This window comes from Danio rerio, chromosome 3 (genome assembly GCF_049306965.1).
Source record: "Danio rerio strain Tuebingen ecotype United States chromosome 3, GRCz12tu, whole genome shotgun sequence".
Classification (NCBI taxonomy): Eukaryota; Metazoa; Chordata; class Actinopteri; order Cypriniformes; family Danionidae; genus Danio; species Danio rerio.
Genome location: NC_133178.1, coordinates 67,087,501 through 67,110,383, shown reverse-complemented (window position 1 = coordinate 67,110,383; position 22,883 = coordinate 67,087,501). Strand labels below are relative to the sequence as shown.

Below are 22,883 nucleotides of genomic sequence, written 5' to 3'. Positions count from 1 at the left end.
CATTTAAAAGAAGATAAGAAATCCCTACATTAAGGAGTAACACATACGTAAAAATAAAAAATAAAATAAAATAAACAAACCAAAATATAAAATATGTATCTAATACATATCTAAATTATAAACATGTTATATTTGTGTACAAAAGAAATCCGATCATTTAGAAGTAACGCTTATATGAACAAAATAAGGAAGGAAATCAGACTTTTCACGTGATTGACAGCGATATTGATCAATGGATTAAAAGTTCCGCGTGTGTAAACCAATCAGAGTTAGAAGCTTGTAATAGGAAATGGCAGAAAGTTTGGGAGTCCAATAACACAGGGAGACATTATCATAAGATCCAAAAAACAGTAAAGAAAAGCAAAATATCACATAATCTTAGTCGAAGAGAACAAGTTATTTTAACACGTTTAAGAACAGGACATACATTTTTAAATCAAACATTACACATAATGGGGAAACATGAGACAGGTTTATGCAACACATGTCTAATAGATGAGACAGTAGAACATGTTTTAAAAAGGTGCAAAGCATATAAAAATGAAAGAAGAAACCTTAAAGAGGAATTGCATAGTTTAGGATACCAGGATTTCACAATAAAGGGTTTATTAAAAGATGGTTTAGATTCAGGAAGACAAATAAAGGCAGTAATAAGGTTCATTAAAAATAGTGGATTATACAATAGAATTTAGGAAACCAGTTCAACCTCTTCACACTCCATCACAGTAGGTGGCGATATGCACCTTTAAAGTTGGTTCGCAACTCGCCATAAAACGAAGAAGAAGAAGAAGAAGAAGAACCAATCAGAGCGAGTCAGGGGCGGGGTTTAAGCGCGCTGTGCCTCAGCTGCTAGTTTTTCAGCGGATTTTTGTTGTCATCAAGATGGAGTTCTTGTTAGGGAATCCGTACAGCACTCCTGTTGGCCAGTGTATTGGTGAGTTCGCGGATTATTAGAGCCTCTGATTCAACGCAGTGTGTTGTAATAATCATTAAAGGATCACATTCGTCCATTGTTATTGTTGAAATCCGCCGCGAATGTGATTTAGCATGAAGAGTCAGCACAGCTAGCTAAAGTAGATGATGCGCTAACACCATGGTAAAGTCTAGATGAGATACAGCTGAAGAAACTCACATCAGAATAGCACAACTTTGATGACACAATACAGCAATAAACAGTGTTTTTACATTAGTGTGAGGGTTGGGGTGGGGGTAGACGTTACTAAAATACTGATTAATGGGTAGTTTCATAAATAGTATGAATAATACTGTGTATTATTACGGTATTTACAATACTGTGAGGGGAAGACGTTAATAAAATACAATTTAATGGGTAATTTAATAATTAATACGAATAATATTATGTATAATTACTGTTTTTACATTACTGTGGGAGTAAGTTAAGGGTTATTTGGCTAGACGTTATGGCTAGACATTTAAAGAATACAATTCAATGGGCAATTGAATAAATAATATGAATAATTCTCGTTAAAATTGCTGTATTTACATTACTGTGAGAGGTAAACGTTAATAAGATACAAATTAACTGGTAATTAAATAAATAATAGGAATAATACTGGGTATAATTAAGGTATTTACATTACTGTAAGGGGTAGATGTTAATAAAATACAAATTAATGGGTAATTAAATAAATAATAGGAATAATACTGGGTATAATTACGGTATTTACATTACTGTAAGGGGTAGATGTTAGTAAAATACAAATTAATGGGTAATTTAATAAATAATATAAATAATTCTCGTTATAATTACTGTATTTACATTACTGTGAGGGTAAGTTAAGGGTTGGGTTATGGGTAGACGTTAATAAAACATAATTTAATTGGTAATTTAATAAATAATACGAATAATTCTCATAATAATGACTGTATTTACATTACTGTAAGGGGTACTCATGAATTAAATACAATTTAATGGGTAAATTAATAAATAATGTGAATAACTCTTGTAATATTGTTGTATTTGCATTACTGTGAGGGGTAGACGGTAGTAAAATACAAATTAATGGGTATTTTAATAAATAATATGAATAATTCTCATAATAATTACTGTATTTATATTACTGTGAGGGTAAGGTAAGGGTTGGATTAGGGGTAGATACTAAATAAAATACAATTTAACTGGTAATTTAATAAATAATGCAAATAATTCTCATTAACTTTCAGCTGCGGCTGTATCCCTTCTAGTTACAACCGCTAACCAGCATCTTCATCAGGTTTAGACACAACTAGTTTGACAAACTCTGCACATCTGTTTTCATAGCTGGAGAATTCATTAAGTTTGTAGAGAGTAAGGAGGAGTGTGTTTCGTGTCCGTAAAGTTAGTTAGTTTTGAGCACTGAAAGCTCACTGTGATCAATCAGAGATCATTCTCTATAATATTAATATTTTAATAGTTAAAGCTTAATCTACACTGAGATATCATTCAATCCTGTTTGTGTTTATAAAATAAATGTATTACTCTATATGTAATGCTTTGCTCAGGATTGTTTAGTAGATCACCATAACACACACAAACACTATATATATATATATATATATATATATATATATATATATATATATATATATATATATAGAGAGAGAGAGAGAGAGAGAGAGATAGAGAGAGAGAGAGAGAGATATGAAAAGCAGGCAATCAAAAAAAAATCACCTGAATATCCATATTTATGATTTGTCTCCGCTAAAAATACAGCACTGTGGGCTATACAAATGAGTTAAATGTTTTTACTCATTGTTAAAAAATGAGTTTTATTTGTTCATTATTATTTTTGCATTGTATTGTATAATATAGTGGCACTTTATGTAATTATAAATATTATATTATACAAATTATACATAGTAATTATGTACATAATTATTTAAAGAAAGTAAAAAAACCCTGGTTATGAATATTTTAAAAATTTGAATACGTTTTAGTTAAATAACGATTTAATAATTCATTTTTATTTAGCATTTTATTTTAATATATTTTTAATATATAAATATCATTTAAAAATGTATAACAAATTTTATATAAAATGTAAACATAATTATATATAATTTTTATAATTAAATGTTGTTATATAACATTAGGAATATATAGTATATTAAGTATTATATATATATATATATATATATATATATAAATATATATATATATATATATATATATATATATATATATATATATATATATATATATATATATATATATATATATATAAATGGACTGCACAATTTTGACAAAAAACATTAAATCTGAAGCAATTGCATGCTATAATAATAAAAAAAATTAATAAAATAATAATATACTATTATTAACAAATGTCAATGGTAGTGGAATGTGTAATGCTCTAAACATGCCTTTTATGCATGCAGAATATATTATTATTATTATTATATTCTTCTTATTATTATTATATTATTATTATTAGTGTTGTTATTATTATTATTATTATTATTATCATTATCATTATTATCATATTATTATTATTATTATTATTATATCATTATATTATTATTATTATCATTATTATGTTATGTTATGTTATGTTATTATTATTATTATTATTATTATTATCATAGTATTATTACTATGTTATATTTTTATTGTTATTATTGTATTATTATTATATTCTTATTATTACTATTCTTCTTCTTCTTCTTATTATGTTATATTATTATTAATAATATTATATAATAATAATAATAATAATAATTATTATTAATATAGTATTATTACTATGTTATATTATTATTATTATTATTATTATTGTATTAATCTTATTATATTCTTCTTAATATTATGATTATGTTATATTATTATTAATATTATTATTATTATCATTATTATAATTATATTATTATTATTATTGTAATTTTTATATAATAATAATAATTATTATTATTATTATTGAGCAGCTCATGCTAGAATTCTAAAAGCAGTGTGTGTTGTTATCATCATGTCTGGTCCTGATGTGGTTACAAGTGTCATAAATCTGCAGTTTTACAGTCACGTGAGTGCTTCGGTTTGTTGACACTGCACGATACGCAAAACCGCTGCACACGTGGTGTCTTTAACCACTTTGCTTTGCTTTAATGAGTGTCTCTGTGAGGAAATCTATCAATAGCAGTTTATTTGCATCATAATGCAAACCACCGAGCCACCATGGCTTCCCCTGTTTCTCCAGTGCTGTGCAGAAAAGCGAACAAGAGTCTCTGTCAGCGGTCGCAGAATAAAGTGTGTTAGAGAGCATATTGCATTACTGCTGCTCCTGATTAGATTTGGGAAGAGTTGATGAGCAGCGTCTCTGTGCTGAGGTCAGACGTTGAGGATCTGCTGAGCACTCTGCTGAGCATTCATCACTCAGCTCTCTCATGAAAAGTCATACTCCAGGAAAAGTGCTTGCCTAAAGATGTAGAGCAAGTGGAGTAAAAGTGAAAGCATCCGGAAGCTTTGACATGACAGCGCCCCCACACCTTGATGCTCATGACAAGAATAGCATGTGTAGTTATCGGTTCCCTAAATGAGTCGCCGTCTTGCATGGATGAAGGATGTTTTTGCCCTTTTACACATGATAATCCATGACCGCATTACACTGACCTGTCAGAATAACACATTGCCAATGAGTGACCGTGGTGTGCTTCTGACAGAAAAGGCCACGGATGGCTCCCTGCAGAACGAGGACTGGACGCTCAACATGGAGATCTGTGACATCATTAACGAGACTGAGGAAGGGTGAGAGACCAACACACACACACACACACACACACACACTCGGACACTACAGTCTGTGCTGTGTATGAGGAACAGCAGTCTGTTGTGCTCTGCTGTGTTTGGGCGTCTGCTCTCCTGTTCAGCGCGTTCAGTGCTGTGGGTGTTTTCCACCACATGTGATGTGTTCAGATGTTTGCATAAGCATGCAGTTTGCGTTATATAGTCTCGCGTGATTATGGTAGGTATAAGATATTGATAAAGCATGACCTGCAGTGCTTCACTTCTGCCTTTGTGCTTCCTGTAAGCCAGGAGTGTGTTGCTGTAGTTCCGCTTCTTCATGTGATCTTCCTGCACATGTTGACGGCCTCTAAAACTGATTACTTCTCTACTTTATAGTCGGTAGGGGGGTAACAGATCACGGTTGATCCCCATGACTGTATAAATTATGGACGACGAGACAGCTTTTCACACTGAACGCTTTGAATGCAGAACGCCTCGTGACTGACACAAACTGTCTCCACACACTGCTGAAATTGGAGCCTGGGCATGTGCTGAAGGACTGCCCGACGGGCCCAGAGGAGACATTTTATTCCAAGTGGGATTAATTTTTTAATTTGGGTTCAAGTCTCGTTCATTAACACGGAGGAGGCGGGCTTTATGACTTCAATTTCACTAGACGAAAGTGTATGTGACAAATAAAGGCCTGATTTGATTTGATTTGAAATTTAATAATGGTGTTAAAAAGGTCTTAAAGGGCACCAATGGTGAAAAATCTACTTTTCAAGCTGTTTAGACAGACGTGTGTGTTGATATAGTGTATAGAGCGTCATATTGGGGTGATATAAACACACACACTCCTTTTTTTTTCAATTTATCATCAAATAAACGGTGGACCAATTGGAGCGGTTTTCAGACCGACCGCAACTTGACGTAGGAGAGCGTTCCCCCGCCCACCAATATTGATTGACAGGCTCGCGTCACGATCATATCCTTAGTTTCTTGTTGCATGTCCGCCATTTTCAGCGCGTGAGTCAAAGCGGTGTCACTAAAGGAACACCCGCGCTCTATGTTTTGATGAAAGGCTCATTGGGCTCAACACAAGATCAATATTCCCACACATTATTGCTGTAATCGGAATTATTGCTTGTACCTTTTGCGCGGTGCAGCGCCGTGCATTTTGGAGTTTTGGGTGTGGGTTTCTGTCGGGGTGCACACGGCGGAGCTTCGGGTCAGCGGTGCGGAGTGGTGTGGGTTTCTGTCGGGGTGAATGCGGCGGAGCTTCGGGTCAGCGCCTCAGCGTGGTGTGGGTCTCTGTCGGGGTGCAAGCGGCGGAGTTTCGTGTCAGCGGCTCGGCATGGTGTGGGTTTCTGTCGGGGTGCACGTGGCGGAGCTTCGGGTCAGCAGTGCGGAGTGGTGTGGGTTTCTGTCGGGGTGCACGTGGCGGAGTTCGGGTCAGCGCCTCAGCGTGGTGTGGGTTTCTGTCGGGGTGCAAGCGGCGGAGTTTCGGGTCAGCGGCTCGGCGTGGTGTGGGTTTCTGTCGGGGTGCACGTGGCGGAGCTTCGGGTCAGCGGTGCGGAGTGGTGTGGGTTTCTGTCGGGGTGCACGCGGCGGAGCTTCGGATCAGCGGTGCGGAGTGGTGTGGGTTTCTGTCGGGGTGCACGCGGCAGAGCTTCGGGTCAGCGGCTCGGCGCGGTGTGGGTTTGTTTCAGGGTGAACGCGGCAGAGCTTCCGGTCAGCGGCTCGCCGTGGTGTGGGTTTCTGTCGGGATGCACGCAGCGCAGCTTCGGGTCGGCGGTGCGGCGTGGTGTGGGTTTCTGTCAGGGTGCACGCGGCGCAGCTTCGGGTCAGCGGCTCGGCGGGGTGTGGGTTTCTGTCGGGATGCACGCGGCGGAGCTTCGGGTCAGCGGCTCGGCGGGGTGTGGGTTTCTGTCGGGATGCACGCGGTGGAGCTTCGGATCAGCGGTGCGGAGTGGTGTGGGTTTCTGTCAGGGTGCACGCGGCGGAGTTTCGGGTCAGCGGCTCGGCGGGGTGTGGGTTTCTGTCGGGATGCACGCGGCGCAGCTTTGGGTCAGCGGTGCGGAGTGGTGTGGGTTTCTGTCGGGGTGCACGCGGCGGAGCTTCCGGTCAGCGGTTTGCCATGGTGTGGATTTCTGTCGGGATGCACGTGGCGGAGCTTTGGGTCAGCGGTGCGGCGTGGTGTGGGTTTCTGTCAGGGTGCACGCGGCGCAGCTTCGGTTCAGCGGTTCGGCGGGGTGTGGGTTTCTGTCGGGGTGCACGCAGCGGAGCTTCGGGTCAGCGGCTCGGCGGGGTGTGGGTTTCTGTCGGGGTGCACGCAGCAGAGCTTCGGGTCAGCGGTGCGGAGTGGTGTGGGTTTCTGTTGGGGTGCACGCAGCAGAGCTTCGTGTCAGCGGCTCGGCGCGGTGTGGTTTTCTGTCGGGGTGCACGTGTCGGAGCTTCGGGTCAGCAGTGCGGTGCCGTTGTGTTTGTCCTGGTGGAGGCCTGTGTTTGGAGTTCTGGAATGCGTGCCGCGGCGATTCGGAACACTTCATGTTTCTGCCGCATCACTGAGTGTGTCTGGTGTGCCGTGTCCTGGCACATTCAGTGCCTCAGTCAAAGTTAATTCAGTGTGTGTGTGTGGTTATTAGTCTCGGTGTAAAAACTCGGCACTTGTACACCGAGACTATACAAAGAGACTCAAATGATTTTGTACTCTCTGCTTGGTCTGTGTGCGACTCGTACATTTACGACTGAATGCTGATCTTAGCTTAGCTTAGCTTCTCTCTGTGGCTGCTTCCGAAACCGGCTACTACTCAGTAGGTACTGCATTTGAATGTAAACGTAGAACTCTGCCGTTAAAATAGTACGCTCTATACTGTATGAATGTGAAAAGTATGAATGGAATTCGGACGTACTACATCCTCCATTTTGTCATGGTCACGTGACCTACCTGCGTCAGTTGCGTCGCCTCACTTCCAATTATGAATTCTCTCATGGGGCATTATGGGATAGCGCAGTGTGCATGGCATGCGCACTTCAGAATCTCGCCGGAAGTAGTAAGTCATCCGGGTACTTTCGAATTCTATGAATTCGGACATACTACTCGGCTCGCATACTGATTTTAGCGTACTATATAGTATGGAAGTATGCGGTTTCAGACGCAGCCTGTCTGTCAGCCTGTCTGTTGCGAACACAGAGCGTGGAAGCTCTTGGCTCCGCCCCCTTGTTATGTTTGGCGGGAAGCCGAAACTAATTTAAATGTGAAGCAACACGCCCTCTAAAACAGCAACTGTGTACACGCCCCCAACATGACACATTTGAACACATTATAATAAAAACATCTGAACTGTGTGTTGAACTGAACCTAAACCGGCACACTCAGAACAACCAGAATATTAATATGAAATCATAAAAAAGAGGGAAACTATAAATTTGTCGCTATGATATCTGCAGAAACCCCGCATTAATGTTTATATGATCTTTACGCTGTCGTGATTCTCCACAGGCCCAGAGACGCCATGCGTGCAGTGAAGAAGAGACTCAACGGCAACAGAAACTTCCGTGAAGTGATGCTGGCTCTGACCGTGAGTGACGGAGTACTGTTTAACATTAGCGCAGGACATTCTTGATAATTCAATTCAGTTCCCCTTTATTTGTATAGCGCTTTTTTTTTTGCGCTTCTTTTTGTAGATTGTGTCAAAGCAGCTTCACATAAAAAATCATAGTAAATGGAAGAAGTGTAGTCCAGTTTTCAGAGTTTAAGTTTAGGTCAGTTTAGCTCAGTTCAGTGTGGTTTAATAATCACTACTGAGAGTTCAAACACTATAGAGGAAAAAACTTCACCAATTGGCGAAAGTAAAGGAAAAAAAACCTTGAGAGAAACCAGACTTAGTGTTGGGCACGACCATTTCTCCTGCCAAGGGTCTTGTGCAGAGCTGCAGTCTAGGCGCCGGAGGCTGGAAGCTGGACCTCAGTAAAGACTAATCAGTCACTGGAGCGTCACAGGAATCAGTCTCATGCTCTCCACTCCTCCATGACCACCACAGCAGCTGTTCAAGATACGGCCTGGTCCAGGATAATGGAAACCTTGGGATCATCTTGTCGCTGGTCTTGGATCTAATCAGTGACTCTGCATAGTCTGAGGGCCTCGGGATGAGTATTCCCAGGTGGAAATAGAGAATAAAGGGAATAATTAGCGTAGCTGCTGCATATAGTGTGTATAAACGAGATACGTGGAGCACATTCATGTATCACACCGCTAAGTGATGCACTGAGTGTGTGCTTTACAGATAGGTCTTTAATCTAGTGTTGAACTGAGAGAGTGTGTCGGAGCCTCGAATATTATCAGGAAGGCTATTCCAGAGTTTAGGAGCCATAAATGAGAAGGCTCGACCTCCTTTAGTGGGCTTTGCTATTCTAGGTGCTACCAGAAGCCCTGAGTCTGAGATCTTAAAGAGCGAGCTGGATTGTAACGAGACAGAAGGTTGGCTAGATAACAGGAGCTCGATTATTTAAATCTTTATAGGTGAGAAGCTATGTTTTAAATATCGCTAAACCAGTGATAAGTGTAAGGAAACCAGTGTGTTTACACTGATAGAAAAAAGACAGAGAAGCAAAATTATTTTCTTTTAATAACTTAATTTATAATATTTCATTTTCATTTTTATAATTATCTTTTTAATTCATTATTTTTTATTTTGTAATATTTTTATTTGATATTTATTTAATTTTTCATTTTATTTGTTTAATTATTTATTTATTTTGCAATGTTTTATTTCTTAATTTTTTATTATTTTTATTTATTTAATTTATTTTTTTATTGTAATTATTTCTTCAATTAGTTTTTTATTTCAAGATATTTTATTTCTTAATTTTTTTAAATTAAATTTTATTTCTGTAATTATTTCTTCAATCATTTCTTTATTTCATTATATTTTATTTCTTAATTTATTTTAATTTCCATAATTTTTTATTGTTTCTTGATTTCATAATCTTTATTATAATTGCGTTGTTTTTTTGTCTAGTATTTTATGCATGTATTTTTTTTTACTTCTGCACTCTTTGTTTATAAAACACTTTGAGATGCTACTTTTACAGGTGCTATTTAAAATAAAGTGGATCATTATTATGATCATGATTAAATAAAATAAATGTAAAAGGGTTAAGGATTAATATATCAGAACTACATAAACGACACTGCATCATGCAAATGTGATGACCCTATGTATATAAACACAAGGTAATTAATGTTATTAAAGCGAAAACAAGAGTATTTTAGTCGTTTTAAGGAGAAACTCACTTCATTTTGACTCATTATATCTGAAAACAAGACTATATTTTTGGCTTGTCTAGAAAATTCTTCTTGATTTAAGACTTTTGAGATATTTGGACTAGAAACAAGACTCAAACTCTGAGTAAATAAAGTGTTTTGCAGTGTGTGTGTGTGTGCTGTTTTGCTCTAATCTTTAATATGATTGTGTTTTTAGGTGCTTGAGACTTGTGTGAAAAACTGCGGCCACCGTTTCCACGTCCATGTAGCCAACAGAGACTTCATTGAAGGCGTGATGGTGAAGATAATCAGCCCGAAGAACAACCCTCCTGCTATAGCCCAGGACAAAGTGCTGGCGCTGATACAGGTCAGTTCAGCTCAAACAACATCTGCATTTGTGTTTTTGCCAATTAAAATGCACCATGACAGAGATATTATGCAGAAATCACTTTTATAAGGGGTTTAAACACAGCAGCAGTGTGTGTGTATCTCCAGCAGCCTGTAATGGTCAACAGTAATTAATTGTGTTTATTATGATCAGACTTGATGCAGAAACACTTTGATTGACATTCTCTCTTTGTACGTGTCATCAGAGGGGAGAAGCCCCGCCCACTAGTGCCTATCTTAGTGCTATTCTCAGCTCAAACTCATCAGAGATAATTTTACATCTAGTAAAAAGGGGGACAATATCTCTCCTTTAAGTTTGAATAGTCTGTGCAAGCCCTCGTGTAAACATACCCGTGTTTGTGTGTGTGTGTGTGTGTGTGTGTGTGTGTGTGCTCAGGCTTGGGCCGATGCGTTCAGGAGCAGTCCAGACCTGACTGGAGTGGTGCACATTTACGAGGAGCTGAAGAGGAAAGGGGTAGAGTTTCCCATGGCGGATCTGGACGCTCTCTCACCCATACACACACCACAGCGGGTGAGAGATCGCATACACAAGTCTCATATCACCATATAAGTCATCTCATATCCTGATATATATATATATATATATATATATATATAGTACCATTAATGTAAACTCACTATGTGGTAAATCATGAATTAAATTATTTGATATTTATTTAATGATTTAATAGATTTTTTTTTACCTTAAATTGATTTTATTAATTATTTAATATTTATTTATTTAATTTATTTGTATTTAATATTAATTAATTAATAAATTTTAAGCTTAAAAATCACCTTTAATTAGTTAGTTTCTTAAATTTGAATTAAATTAAATTTATTTAATAAAATTTTAAGCTTAAATTAGAATTTCATTATGTAATATTTATTTATTTAATTATTTTGTTTAATATTAATTTAATTAATAAATTTTAGCTTAATTCACTTTTAATTAATTTATTTCTTTAAATTTGAATTAAATTATTTAATATTAATTCAATGCATTTATTTTTAAGCCTAAAAATTATTTAATAATTGAATATTTAATTTATTTAATTTATTTTAGCTTGAATTAGTTTAATTATTTAATATTTATTTAATTTATTTTAAGCTTAAATTAGAATTTAATAATTAAATATTTATTATTTAATTTATTTTTAAGCTTAAATGAGAGTTTAATCATTTTATATTTATTTATTTAATTTATTTTTATTTATTAATAATTTAATTAATTAATTTTAAGCTTAATTCACTTTTAATTAATTCATTTGTTTAAATTCGAATTAAATAATTTAATATTTACTCAATGTATTTATTTTTATGCCTAAAAATATTTAATAATTAAATATTTAATTATTTGATTTATTTTACGTAGAATTTAATTCTTTTATATATTATTATTTATTCTTAAGCTTAATAGGATAATAATATATATCACCATATAGTACCATTTCTTTAAACTCTGTCCCTTAATAGTTTATATAAATTGTGCACATGTAAAGGACATTTTATAGTATATTCTCAGAAATCTACTCTCTCATATGTGATCATATTCCTCACTTTATGTAGAACTTCATGGCAAATCTTGGAGTAAACATATAAAAATCTAAAATAAATATGAATAAAATATTTATACTGATGATTTCATGCCCAACATAAGAAAATCACCCAATGATGTGTGAAGTGGAAGCATTGTGCTTTCAAGACTGCACATTTCTCCTGATGCAGTTCAGTTCAGTCTGTAACGGTGTCTAATATAGCCCTCATATTAATTATGAATCAGTATTATCATAAATAATCTGTTTTACGACAAAACAATAACAGGAAAGCAACAGCTCATGTGTTTGTTTTCATCTTGTGGTGTGTGTTTTTTGTTTGCAGGGTGTCCCGGAGGTGGATCCAGGCACACACAGGTATAAAGCACCTGCGCAGACACACACTGCACCTGAGAGCAGCCCTAAACCTGCAGCCGCTGCAGCGCCAGTCTTCAACAACACACACATCCAGACTGCAGCAGGACCCATCTCTGCAAACCCAGAGCAGGTACTCCCGATTTCACTCTCTTACATGCAAAGATCAGATGTGCTACTGAGAAGTGCAAACCATAAAACTATTTAATTTAATTTAATTTAATTTAATTTAATTTAATTTAATTTAATTTAATTTAATTTAATTTAATTTAATTTGTTTATTTCTAAGCTTAAAAAATATAATTTAATTATTTTATGTTTATTTAATTATTTTATTCTGTTTTAACATGTTTTATTTATTTAATTAATTTATATTTATTTAATTATTTGATTTATTTTAAGCTTAAAAATAAAATTTAATTATTTAATGTTTATTTCATTATTTAATTTATTTTTAAACTTGAAACATAAAATTTAATTATTTTATGAATTTATTTAATTTTTTTAAAACATTTTTGTTTAATTAATTTAATATTTATGTGATTAGGATTTCTTTTAGGTGGTTCATTCCGCTGTATCAACTTCTGATGAATCAGTGACTAAGCAGAAGAAATTAAGGATTTATTATCTAATTTCTTTTTAAGCTTAACATTTAATTTTAATTATTTTACATTTATTTAATTATTTAATTTATTTTTTCTAATTGTATTTTTTATTAGAATTTAATTATTTAATATTTATTTCTTTAATTTATTTTTAAGCTTAAATTGGAATTTAATGATTTAATATTTATTTCTTTAATTTATTTTTAAGCTTAAATTTGAATTTTATTATTTATTTAATTATTTTTAAGCTAAAATTGGATTTTAATTATTTCATATTTATTTATTTAATTTATATTAAGCTTAAACTAGAATTTAATTATTTCAAATTTATTTATTAATTTTTTTCTAAGTTGCTTTTTTATTATTTAATTTATTTTAAAGCTTTATTAAAATTGAATTTAACTGTTTAATATTTATTTAAATATGTTATTTATTGTTAAGCCTAATATATATATATATAATTTAATTATTTTCTTTAAACTTAGGTGAGATGAGAATTCAGAATGTATATAGCTGTGTGTGTCTTTGTTGATAGTTGTGTTGTTTGTCCAGATTGCACGTCTGCGGAGTGAGCTGGATATTGTACGCGGGAATATTAAAGTGATGTCGGAGATGCTGACAGAGATGGTGCCGGGCCAAGAAGACGCATCTGATCTCGAATTACTCCAGGTATTATGAACAAACAATATCTGATGATGATGATAATAATAAGTCCTAGCGGTTTGCACAGCTTCCACTGCAAAAGAATATCTCAATACTTTTCCCTGACGAGTTTACATGTGTCCACATGAGAATGCAGCAGCACAGATCTCCTCCATGAACCTGTGTGTTTAACGCTTTCCAATGTGACGCTGCTTAATTCTTAATTCTGATGTCAGACAAATTAATTTAATTACAAACTGAAGTATTAGTAAAAAACATTAGTAAGTTGAAGTTGTTTGTGCAATGGTGTGCGTCAGGAGCTGAACCGGACCTGTCGAGCCATGCAGCACAGGATCGTGGAGCTCATCTCTCGCGTATCCAATGAAGAGGTCACCGAAGAGCTGCTGCATGCTAACGATGATTTAAACAACATGTTCCTGCGCTACGAGAGGTGAGGCTCCATCATAGTATATACAGTTGCAGTCAGAATTATTAGTCCTCCTGTATGTTTTTACCTTAATTTCTGTTTAACAGATTTCTCCAACACATTTCTAATCATAAGTGTTAATAACTCATTTCTAATAACTGATATGTGTGACAGCACATAATATTAGACTAGATCTTCTTCAAGACACTAGTGTTCAGCTTACAGTGACATGTAAAGGCTTCACTAGGGTAATTAGGGTAAAGTTAGGGTAATTAGGCAAGTCATTGTATAACAGTGGTTTGTTCTGGAGACAATCCAACACTAATATTGCTGAAGGGGCGAATAATATTGAGCTTAACATGACTTTAACACTATTAAACACTGCTGTTATTCTAGCACAAATAAAACACATCAGACTTTCTCCAGAAGAACAAACATTAGAGGAAACACTGAGAATAACTCCTGAATCTGCTCATCATTTGGGAAATAATTGAGGTAAATTAATTCACAGGTGGGCGAACAATTCTAAATTCATCATCACGCTAGATAGACGCAAGTGTTGTTTTGCTGGTTAAATAAAGAGTAAAAATAAAGATGTTTTTTTTAACCATTATTTAACCAGAAAAGACTCTTTGAGATAAATAATCTCTTTTTTAGGAGAGTCCTGGCCAAACATTCGAGACCTTACCAAGACAAACTGCACATTAAGAACACTTAAAACTATTTAAAACCATAGAGTACATTTACATTCAGTCATTTAGCAGATGCTTTTATCCAAAGCGACTTACAAATGAGGAAAGGAACAAATTTACACAACTATAAGAGCAACAATGAAGAAGTGCTGTAGGCAAGTTTCAGGTCTCTAAAGTCTCAGAAGTAAAACATTAGTAATTCTTTTTTTATTATTATTTTTTTTATTAATGTAGTTAGTGGGGGAGTCAGAGAGGCAATTGCAGATAAGTTAGGTAAGTGGAGAATAAATAGTTGGGTTTTTAGTGGTTTCTTGAAGACAACGAGTGACTCTGCCGTTCTGATGCAGTTAGGGAGTTCATTCCACCAACTGGGCAGATTGAATGCGAGAGTTCGGGAAAGTGATTTCTTCCCTCTTTGGGATGGAACCACGAGGCGACGTTCATTCACAGAACGCAAGTTTCTGGAGGGCACATACATCTGCAGAAGTGAGAGCAGATAAGAAGGAGCAAAGCCAGAAGTCGCTTTGTAGGCAAACATCAGAGCTTTGAATTTGATGCGAGCAGCAACTGGCAGCCAGTGCAAACGGATGAGCAGCGGAGTGACATGTGCTCTTTTAGCTTCATTAAAGACCACTCGTGCTGCTGCGTTCTGAAGCAGCTGAAGAGGCTTGATAGAGTTAGCTGGAAGCCCGGCTAGTAGAGAGTTGCAATAGTCCAGTCTGGAGAGAACAAGAGCTTGAACAAGGAGTTGAGCTGCATGTTCAGATAAGAAGGGTCGGATCTTTCTGATGTTATAGAGTGCGAATCTGCATGATCGAGCAGTTCTAGAGATGTGCTCAGAGAAGTTTAGCTGGTCATCAATCGTTACTCCAAGGCTTTTCACCATTTTGGATGCAGTAATGGTTGCTCCGTCCATCTGGATTTAAAAGTTATGATGTAGAGTCAGAGGAGAAACTTCAAGCATTTCTGTTGTGAATGATCATGCATTTGCTGAATGAGTGTCTTAAAATGGTCCAATATTTAATTTAGGATCACAAATATTACATATACTATATCAGGATTTGTTGTTTGTTTCTAACAGGTACGAGAGATATCGAGTCGGCAGAGCTGCACAAAACAACGGGGTGAGTTTGACACTCTGTGCTCCAAATACGCTAGGTCAGACTTTATTTTGATGGTCTGTTTGTTGAATTTAAGCTACACTGCATCTACATGCCTGCTAATTCTCATTAGATTATACGTAGACTGTTAGGATGGGGTTAATGTTAGTCAGACAAGTTGACATGTACTTGCAAAGTGTCTTCTAGTCAGTGAAATGTCTGTTGCAGGAGCAGCATCAGCAGATATTCAGCAGACAGTCTACTAATAGTCTAATGCACCATCAAAATAAAGAGCTACCGTAGGCTGTATTATTTGTCTAGCATCAGTGTTTATGTTTCACTCGTGTGCTCGCTGTTGATTTTGCATGCTCATGTCTTTATTGAATGTTTTTAATGTTTGCATGATGCTTAGCTGAGAGAGGCAAGTATGATCTGTGTGTAGCTGTGAGTGAAGTAGGATGATGCTACCAGTTTACCGACCCTTGTTTTCCTTAATTCTTCCAATCGATGCCCTAAATCAGTTCTGTAGCTTTCTCATATGAAGACATGAGTCACACTTTACAATAAGGTTTCATCAGTTCATTTATTTACTAACATATATTAATAAAGAACAGCATTTATTAATCATTCGTTCATTTTCCTTCGGCTTAGTCCCTTATTTATTAGGGGTCGCCACAGCGGAGTGAACCGCCAACTATTCCAGCATATGTTTTACACAGTGGACACCATTCCAGCCTCAAACCAGTACTGGGAAACACCCATACACACGCACGCTCATACACTACAGCCAGTTCAGTTGATCAATTCCCCTATAGCGCATGTGTTTGGACTGAAGCACCCGGAGGAAACTCACGCCAACACGGGGAGAACATGCAAACTCCACACAGAAGCACCAACTGATCCAGCCGGGACTCAAACCAGTGACCTGAGTGCTGTGAGGCCACAGTGCTAACCATTGAGCCTCCGTGACACCCTGTTTATGAATCATAGCTTAATATTTATTTGTGCATTATTAAAATCCAAATTCATGCTAGTTATCATCAGCATTATTGTTTATTTAGATTAGCATGGATGAGTTATTATTATTAAAGTCTTTTGTTCATCTTATTAAATATATTAACTAACAATAACTAATACAACCTGATTGTAAAGTGTGACCGAGGTGTCAAACTCATGATTTAGAAAGCGTAGTGCTTACCTGTGTATGTGTGTGTGTGTGTGTGTGTGTGTGTTTGTATTTACTATAGGCGGGCATATATTATTTTTTTAATCTAGATTAATCTAGGAATTAATCCAGATTAAAATGGCTCATTCAGAATATGTGTGCTACCTAAATAATGACAAAAGTCTTTGGGAACGGGTTTCTCTAGCCAGGTGTCGCATTAGAGCAGGGGCTATCTCCTGTTTCTAAAATGCATCACAGACTGCTGGAGGAGCTGTTCTACTGTGATAATTGGTGATGAAAATAAATGATGTTCAGTAAGATGTGCTTGTGTTTATTAACTGTTTATTCAGGTAAACATAAATCAACATACATCAGCTCCAAACGGCCATTTCTGATGACCTTAAGTCATCACTGAACTAAGCAGACATGATAAGAGGCCCACCACTAATATTTACATATTAATCATTATGCATCTTAAATAATTCATGAATAAATAACCTTAAGCACGCGCACACACATTTGTTATTTGATCTAATAATCTGCTATTTTTTTATATATTGCATGTAGGACACCTACAGAACACATTCATTAAAATATTAAAATAGTCATGAATTATTTAGTTCAGGGGTGTCTAAATTCGGTCCTGGAGGGCCGGTGTCCTGCAGATTTTAGCTTCAGCTTGCCTCAACATACCTGGGAGGATGCTTCTAGAAAGCCTAGTGAGAGCTTGATCTGCTAGCTCAGGTGTGTCTGATTGGGCTTTGAACCAAACTTTGCAGGGTTTGGACACCGCTGATTTAGTTTATATAAGCGAATAATAGTTGGCGGTTCATTCCGCTGTGGCGACGTCTTATAAATTAGTGTCTAAGCTGAATGAATGAATGATCTATTTGTATTTTCATGATGGAGATGTCTTCATTACGCCAGTGTGTGTATAGTGAGGGATTGTCATGTTAATATTCTGATGATTAGAGCAGTGTGTGTGTGTGTGTGTGTGTGTGTGTGTGTGTGTGTGTGTGTGTGTGTGTGTGTGTGTGTGTGTGTGTGTGTGTGTGTGTGTGTGTGTGTGTTGTGAATGCGCAGGTGCTGAATGAGGCTTCAGAGGAGGATAATCTAATAGATCTGGGTCCCGGATCTCCAGCGGTGGTCACTCCTCGCATCAGCACTACACCCACACACACTCACACACACACACACATGCAGACTCCTCCCGCTGCTCCTGCTGCTGCTGATACTGCATCCCTGTCCACACAGCTGGCGGGACTTGGTGAGGATCACACACAAACACACACACACACACATATATACATACACACACCTGCAAACATGCACACACACACACACACACACACACACACACACAGACACGCATAAATACATACATATACATATATGATAAGATTCACACATACATACAGTCCTATACACAAACGCACACACATACATACACACATACATAAATACATACATAACCACACATGCATGCATACATACGTACACACATGCACACATATACTGTATATATATATATATATATAAATAAATAATTGTTTTTTTAGGCAAAGAAAAGTAGAGCCATCTGACCAATCAGAAACAGCAGGGCGGGGTTTCAGAAACAGCAGGGCGGGGTTTCAGAAACAGCAGGGTGGGGTTTCAGGAACAGCAGGGCGGGGTTTCAGGAACAGCAGGGCGGGGTTTCAGAAACAGCAGGGTGGGGTTTCAGGAACAGCAGGGCGGGGTTTCAGAAACAGCAGGGCGGGGTTTCAGAAACAGCAGGGTGGGGTTTCAGGAACAGCATGGCGGGGTTTCAGAAACAGCAGGGTGGGGTTTCAGAAACAGAAGGGTGGGGTTTCAGAAACAGCAGGGCGGGGTTTCAGGAACAGCAGGGTGGGGTTTCAGAAACAGAAGGGCGGGGTTTCAGGAACAGCAGGGTGGGGTTTCAGGAACAGCAGGGTGGGGTTTCAGAAACAGAAGGGTGGGGTTTCAGAAACAGCAGGGCGGGGTTTCAGAAACAGCAGGGCGGGGTTTCAGGAACAGCAGGGTGGGGTTTCAGAAACAGAAGGGCGGGGTTTCAGGAACAGCAGGGTGGGGTTTCAGAAACAGAAGGGTGGGGTTTCAGAAACAGCAGGGCGGGGTTTCAGGAACAGCAGGGTGGGGTTTCAGAAACATAAGGGCGGGGTTTCAGAAACAGCAGGGCGGGGTTTCAGGAACAGCAGGGTGGGGTTTCAGAAACAGAAGGGCGGGGTTTCAGGAACAGCAGGGTGGGGTTTCAGAAACAGAAGGGCGGGGTTTCAGGAACAGCAGGGTGGGGTTTCAGAAACAGAAGGGTGGGGTTTCAGAAACAGCAGGGCGGGGTTTCAGGAACAGCAGGGTGGGGTTTCAGAAACAGAAGGGCGGGGTTTCAGAAACAGCAGGGCGGGGTTTCAGGAACAGCAGGGTGGGGTTTCAGAAACAGAAGGGCGGGGTTTCAGGAACAGCAGGGTGGGGTTTCAGAAACAGAAGGGCGGGGTTTCAGGAACAGCAGGGTGGGGTTTCAGAAACAGAAGGGTGGGGTTTTGAGAGAACAACTCATTCAATAAATTGTTTGAAGCACTGACAGATGATGGCGAAATTTAGATTCTGAAAAAAAAATGAGGTTAACAATAAGTATTTTTTTGATCTTGGACGAAAATAAATCTATTGTTGGAAACATCAACCTTTAAAATAGATTAAAAGGTGCACATTAATAGTAAAATATGCAACCTTATATAGCCTGCTTTTCTCCTGCAGATGTCAGGTCAGACAGCGTCAGCGGGACGCTCAGCTCTCTGGCCAATCACAACCCTCAGGACGACTTCGACATGTTCGCACACACACGCTCCAGCTCTCTGGCCGAGCAGCGCAGGAAGTGAGTGTACACACACACACGCACAAACACATACTCACACAATGCTGAAAACCGGTGAACAAATGAACAAGTAAATAAATAATTGATTTAATAAAAAATGAATGAATAAATAAATGAATAATTGAATAAACGAATAAATAAATAAATGAATAAACAAATGAATAAATAAATACATAAATAATTTAATCAAATAATAAATTAATAATACAATAAATGAAGAAAAAAAATTTAATAAATAAACAAACAATTGAATAAACTAATAAATGAATAAATAAATATTTGAATAAACTAATAAATTAATCAATAAATAATTTAATAAACTAATAAATGAATACATAAATTTAATAAATGAATGAATAAATAAATAAATAATTGAATAAATAAATAATTGAACAAATGAATAAATAAATAATTGCATAATTGAATAAAATAAATAAATAATTGGATAAATAAACAAACAAATAAACAATTAAATAAATTAATAAATAAATAATTGAATAAACTAATGAATAAATAAATAATTGAATAAAAATAATTTAATAAATGAATAAATAAGTTAATAAATAAATAAATAATTGAATAAATGAAAGAATAAATAAATAAATAAATAAATAATTAAATAAATAAATAATTATATAAGTAAATAGTTAATTGAATAAATAATAAATTGAATAAATAAATAAATAATTTAATTAATAAATAATTGAATAAATAAATAAATAACGGAATAAATGAATAAATAAATCATTGAATAAATAAATAAACAAATAATTAATTGAATAAATAAATGAATAAAAAATAAATAATTGAATAAATAAATAATTGCATAAATAAATAAAATAAATAAATACATGAGTAAATAAATAAATAAATAATAATAACAATATTAATAAATATGCTCTGATTGCGGTGTTCTCTTGCAGTGTTAAATATGAGGATCCTCAGGCTCTGGTGGGTTTGGCCTCAGCATTAGACATCAGACAGCAGAACGCCACTGGGGTGAGTTTATACACACACACACACACTGATGAAGACTGATAATAAATGAGCACACTCACTGCAGCACTGTACTGTAGTTTCTACACTCAAATATATTGACACTATGAGGTCTCTCAGTGTCAAACCACACCATGATTGATGCACAATTACAGAATTGTTCATGACCAGAGTGAGTAGATAACTCCCCTCCGCTCTTCAGTTCATGATCGCCCCCCTTTTAAGCATCCCCCCCACACTTTTCAGTTTTACCAGCATATATATACCCCACTCAACCCTGTTAGACCATGCGCCGGCTGCAGAGTGGATTTTACTGTCCTTAATACAGCAAAGGTGGATTCAGACACGCTCTTAACGCTTTTGCGCCCTGCGCTTTAGACTTTGCGCCTAGATCATTAAAATTGAGCCTAAGGTCTTATTTCAAGGTCTTATTCTTATTTCTTCAAAGTCAAAATAAAATGAGTTTTCATTTAAACAAGAAAATGCTTCTTGATTTTAATAATGTGCAGATATTTGGACTAGAAACAAGACCTTAAGCAGAAAAAGCATTCGTGTCTTTAAATCAAATGGGTAAACAGTGAGGTTTCTCCAAAGTCTGATGGTGTCAGTGAAACTCAGTGTTATGAAATCCTCATGTTAGCAAATCACTCCAGATATTTTATATCTCCATTATTAGCACACACAGGCGTTGTGTTGAAATGCGCTGATGTTACACAACAGTCCTGCAGTGCCCAGCCATCAGCCCACAGCTCAAAGTTTACGTCTCTTTATATCTATATATATTTCTCCTCCTCTTGTTTGTTTTCTCCTCTCCATCTACTGCAGTTCACTGACTCACAGTGACTTTCTCTTATTGAGACTTTAGTGCTTTAGTCCTGGTTTGGGTGTGTGTGTGTGTGTGTGTTTTTTTTCTTTTTCTGCACGTGTGTAAGCTGTTTTCTGTTGTTGATTCAGCCCAATGCTAAAGGCGCTAACGCTGAGCTGGAGCCCATAGACAGCTGGCTTATGACCCAAGGAATGGTGAGGATGCCACCAGAAACACTGTGTGTCTGTTCATCCCTCCATCAACACTAAACACGGCACAGTAAAGCAGAGAGACGCTCTCGGAGACACCATTATTCATCTCTGATGAGCTCTGCTCTCGGCTCTCTCCTTCTTTACTGTGCTTCACCTCATTTTCACCTCATTCCTCAGGGGAAAAGCTGTAGATTTCACCATCATCATCCACTATCTAGATGCTGGACTCTAACCTGGATTAAAACTAGTGTATCCAGTGTTTGGCTATTGCACACAGTAATCTCACTTTCCAGATTCACATTATTTTAGTGACTTTATATAAACTGATATGCAAAAACAAAGAACTAAATAACTCTTATTTATTTATTTATTTATTTATTTATTTATTTATTTATTTATTTATTTATTTATTTATTTATTTATTCAGTTATTTTATTATTATTATTATTATTATTATTATTATTCATTCATTCATTCATTCATTTAGTCATTCATTCTTTCTTCTTATTTATTATTATAATATTTATTTTATTACTATTGTTCACTGTTATTTTTTATTATTATTTATTTATTTTATATTTTTATTATTGGTATTCATTATTATTATTAATATTATTATGATTATATTTATTTATTTATTATTATGCATTATTCTTGATTAAGATTCATAATATTATTATTTATTTATTATAATATTTATTTATTATATTATTATGCATAATTAGTAATTATTATTATTTATTTATTATAATATTTATTTATTTTATTATTATTCATATATTATTATTATTAGTAGTACTATTATTCATTTATTTATTTATTAAATTATTTATTTATTGTTTTTATTATTATTTAATAATAATGAAATAAATAAATAATAAAATAAATAAATATATTAATTATTATTATTATTATTCATTAATAATATAATTATTTAATAACAATATTTATTTATTCATGTTATTGTTATTCATTATTCTTATTTATTATTTGTTTATTATTTATTATTTATAATAATATTATTTATTACATTATTATGCATCATTAGTTATTATTATTTATTAACAAAAAT

At 35.7% G+C, this 22,883-nt stretch overlaps 1 protein-coding gene across 1 annotated transcript in view; it reads left to right on the top strand.

The window, feature by feature from the left end:
- Positions 1–858: 858 nt before the first annotated feature.
- Positions 859–22,883, top strand: part of tom1l2a (target of myb1 like 2 membrane trafficking protein a) — a 35,733-nt gene continuing 13,708 nt past the window's right edge. The window contains 12 exon segments of the mRNA NM_001351677.1: positions 859–934; positions 4,654–4,738; positions 8,220–8,298; positions 10,201–10,350; positions 10,768–10,902; positions 12,252–12,413; positions 13,438–13,554; positions 13,845–13,978; positions 15,728–15,770; positions 17,995–18,178; positions 19,681–19,798; positions 20,722–20,797. Of these exon segments, the coding sequence (NP_001338606.1) occupies positions 883–934; positions 4,654–4,738; positions 8,220–8,298; positions 10,201–10,350; positions 10,768–10,902; positions 12,252–12,413; positions 13,438–13,554; positions 13,845–13,978; positions 15,728–15,770; positions 17,995–18,178; positions 19,681–19,798; positions 20,722–20,797 (1,335 nt within the window). The 5' untranslated portion in view covers positions 859–882.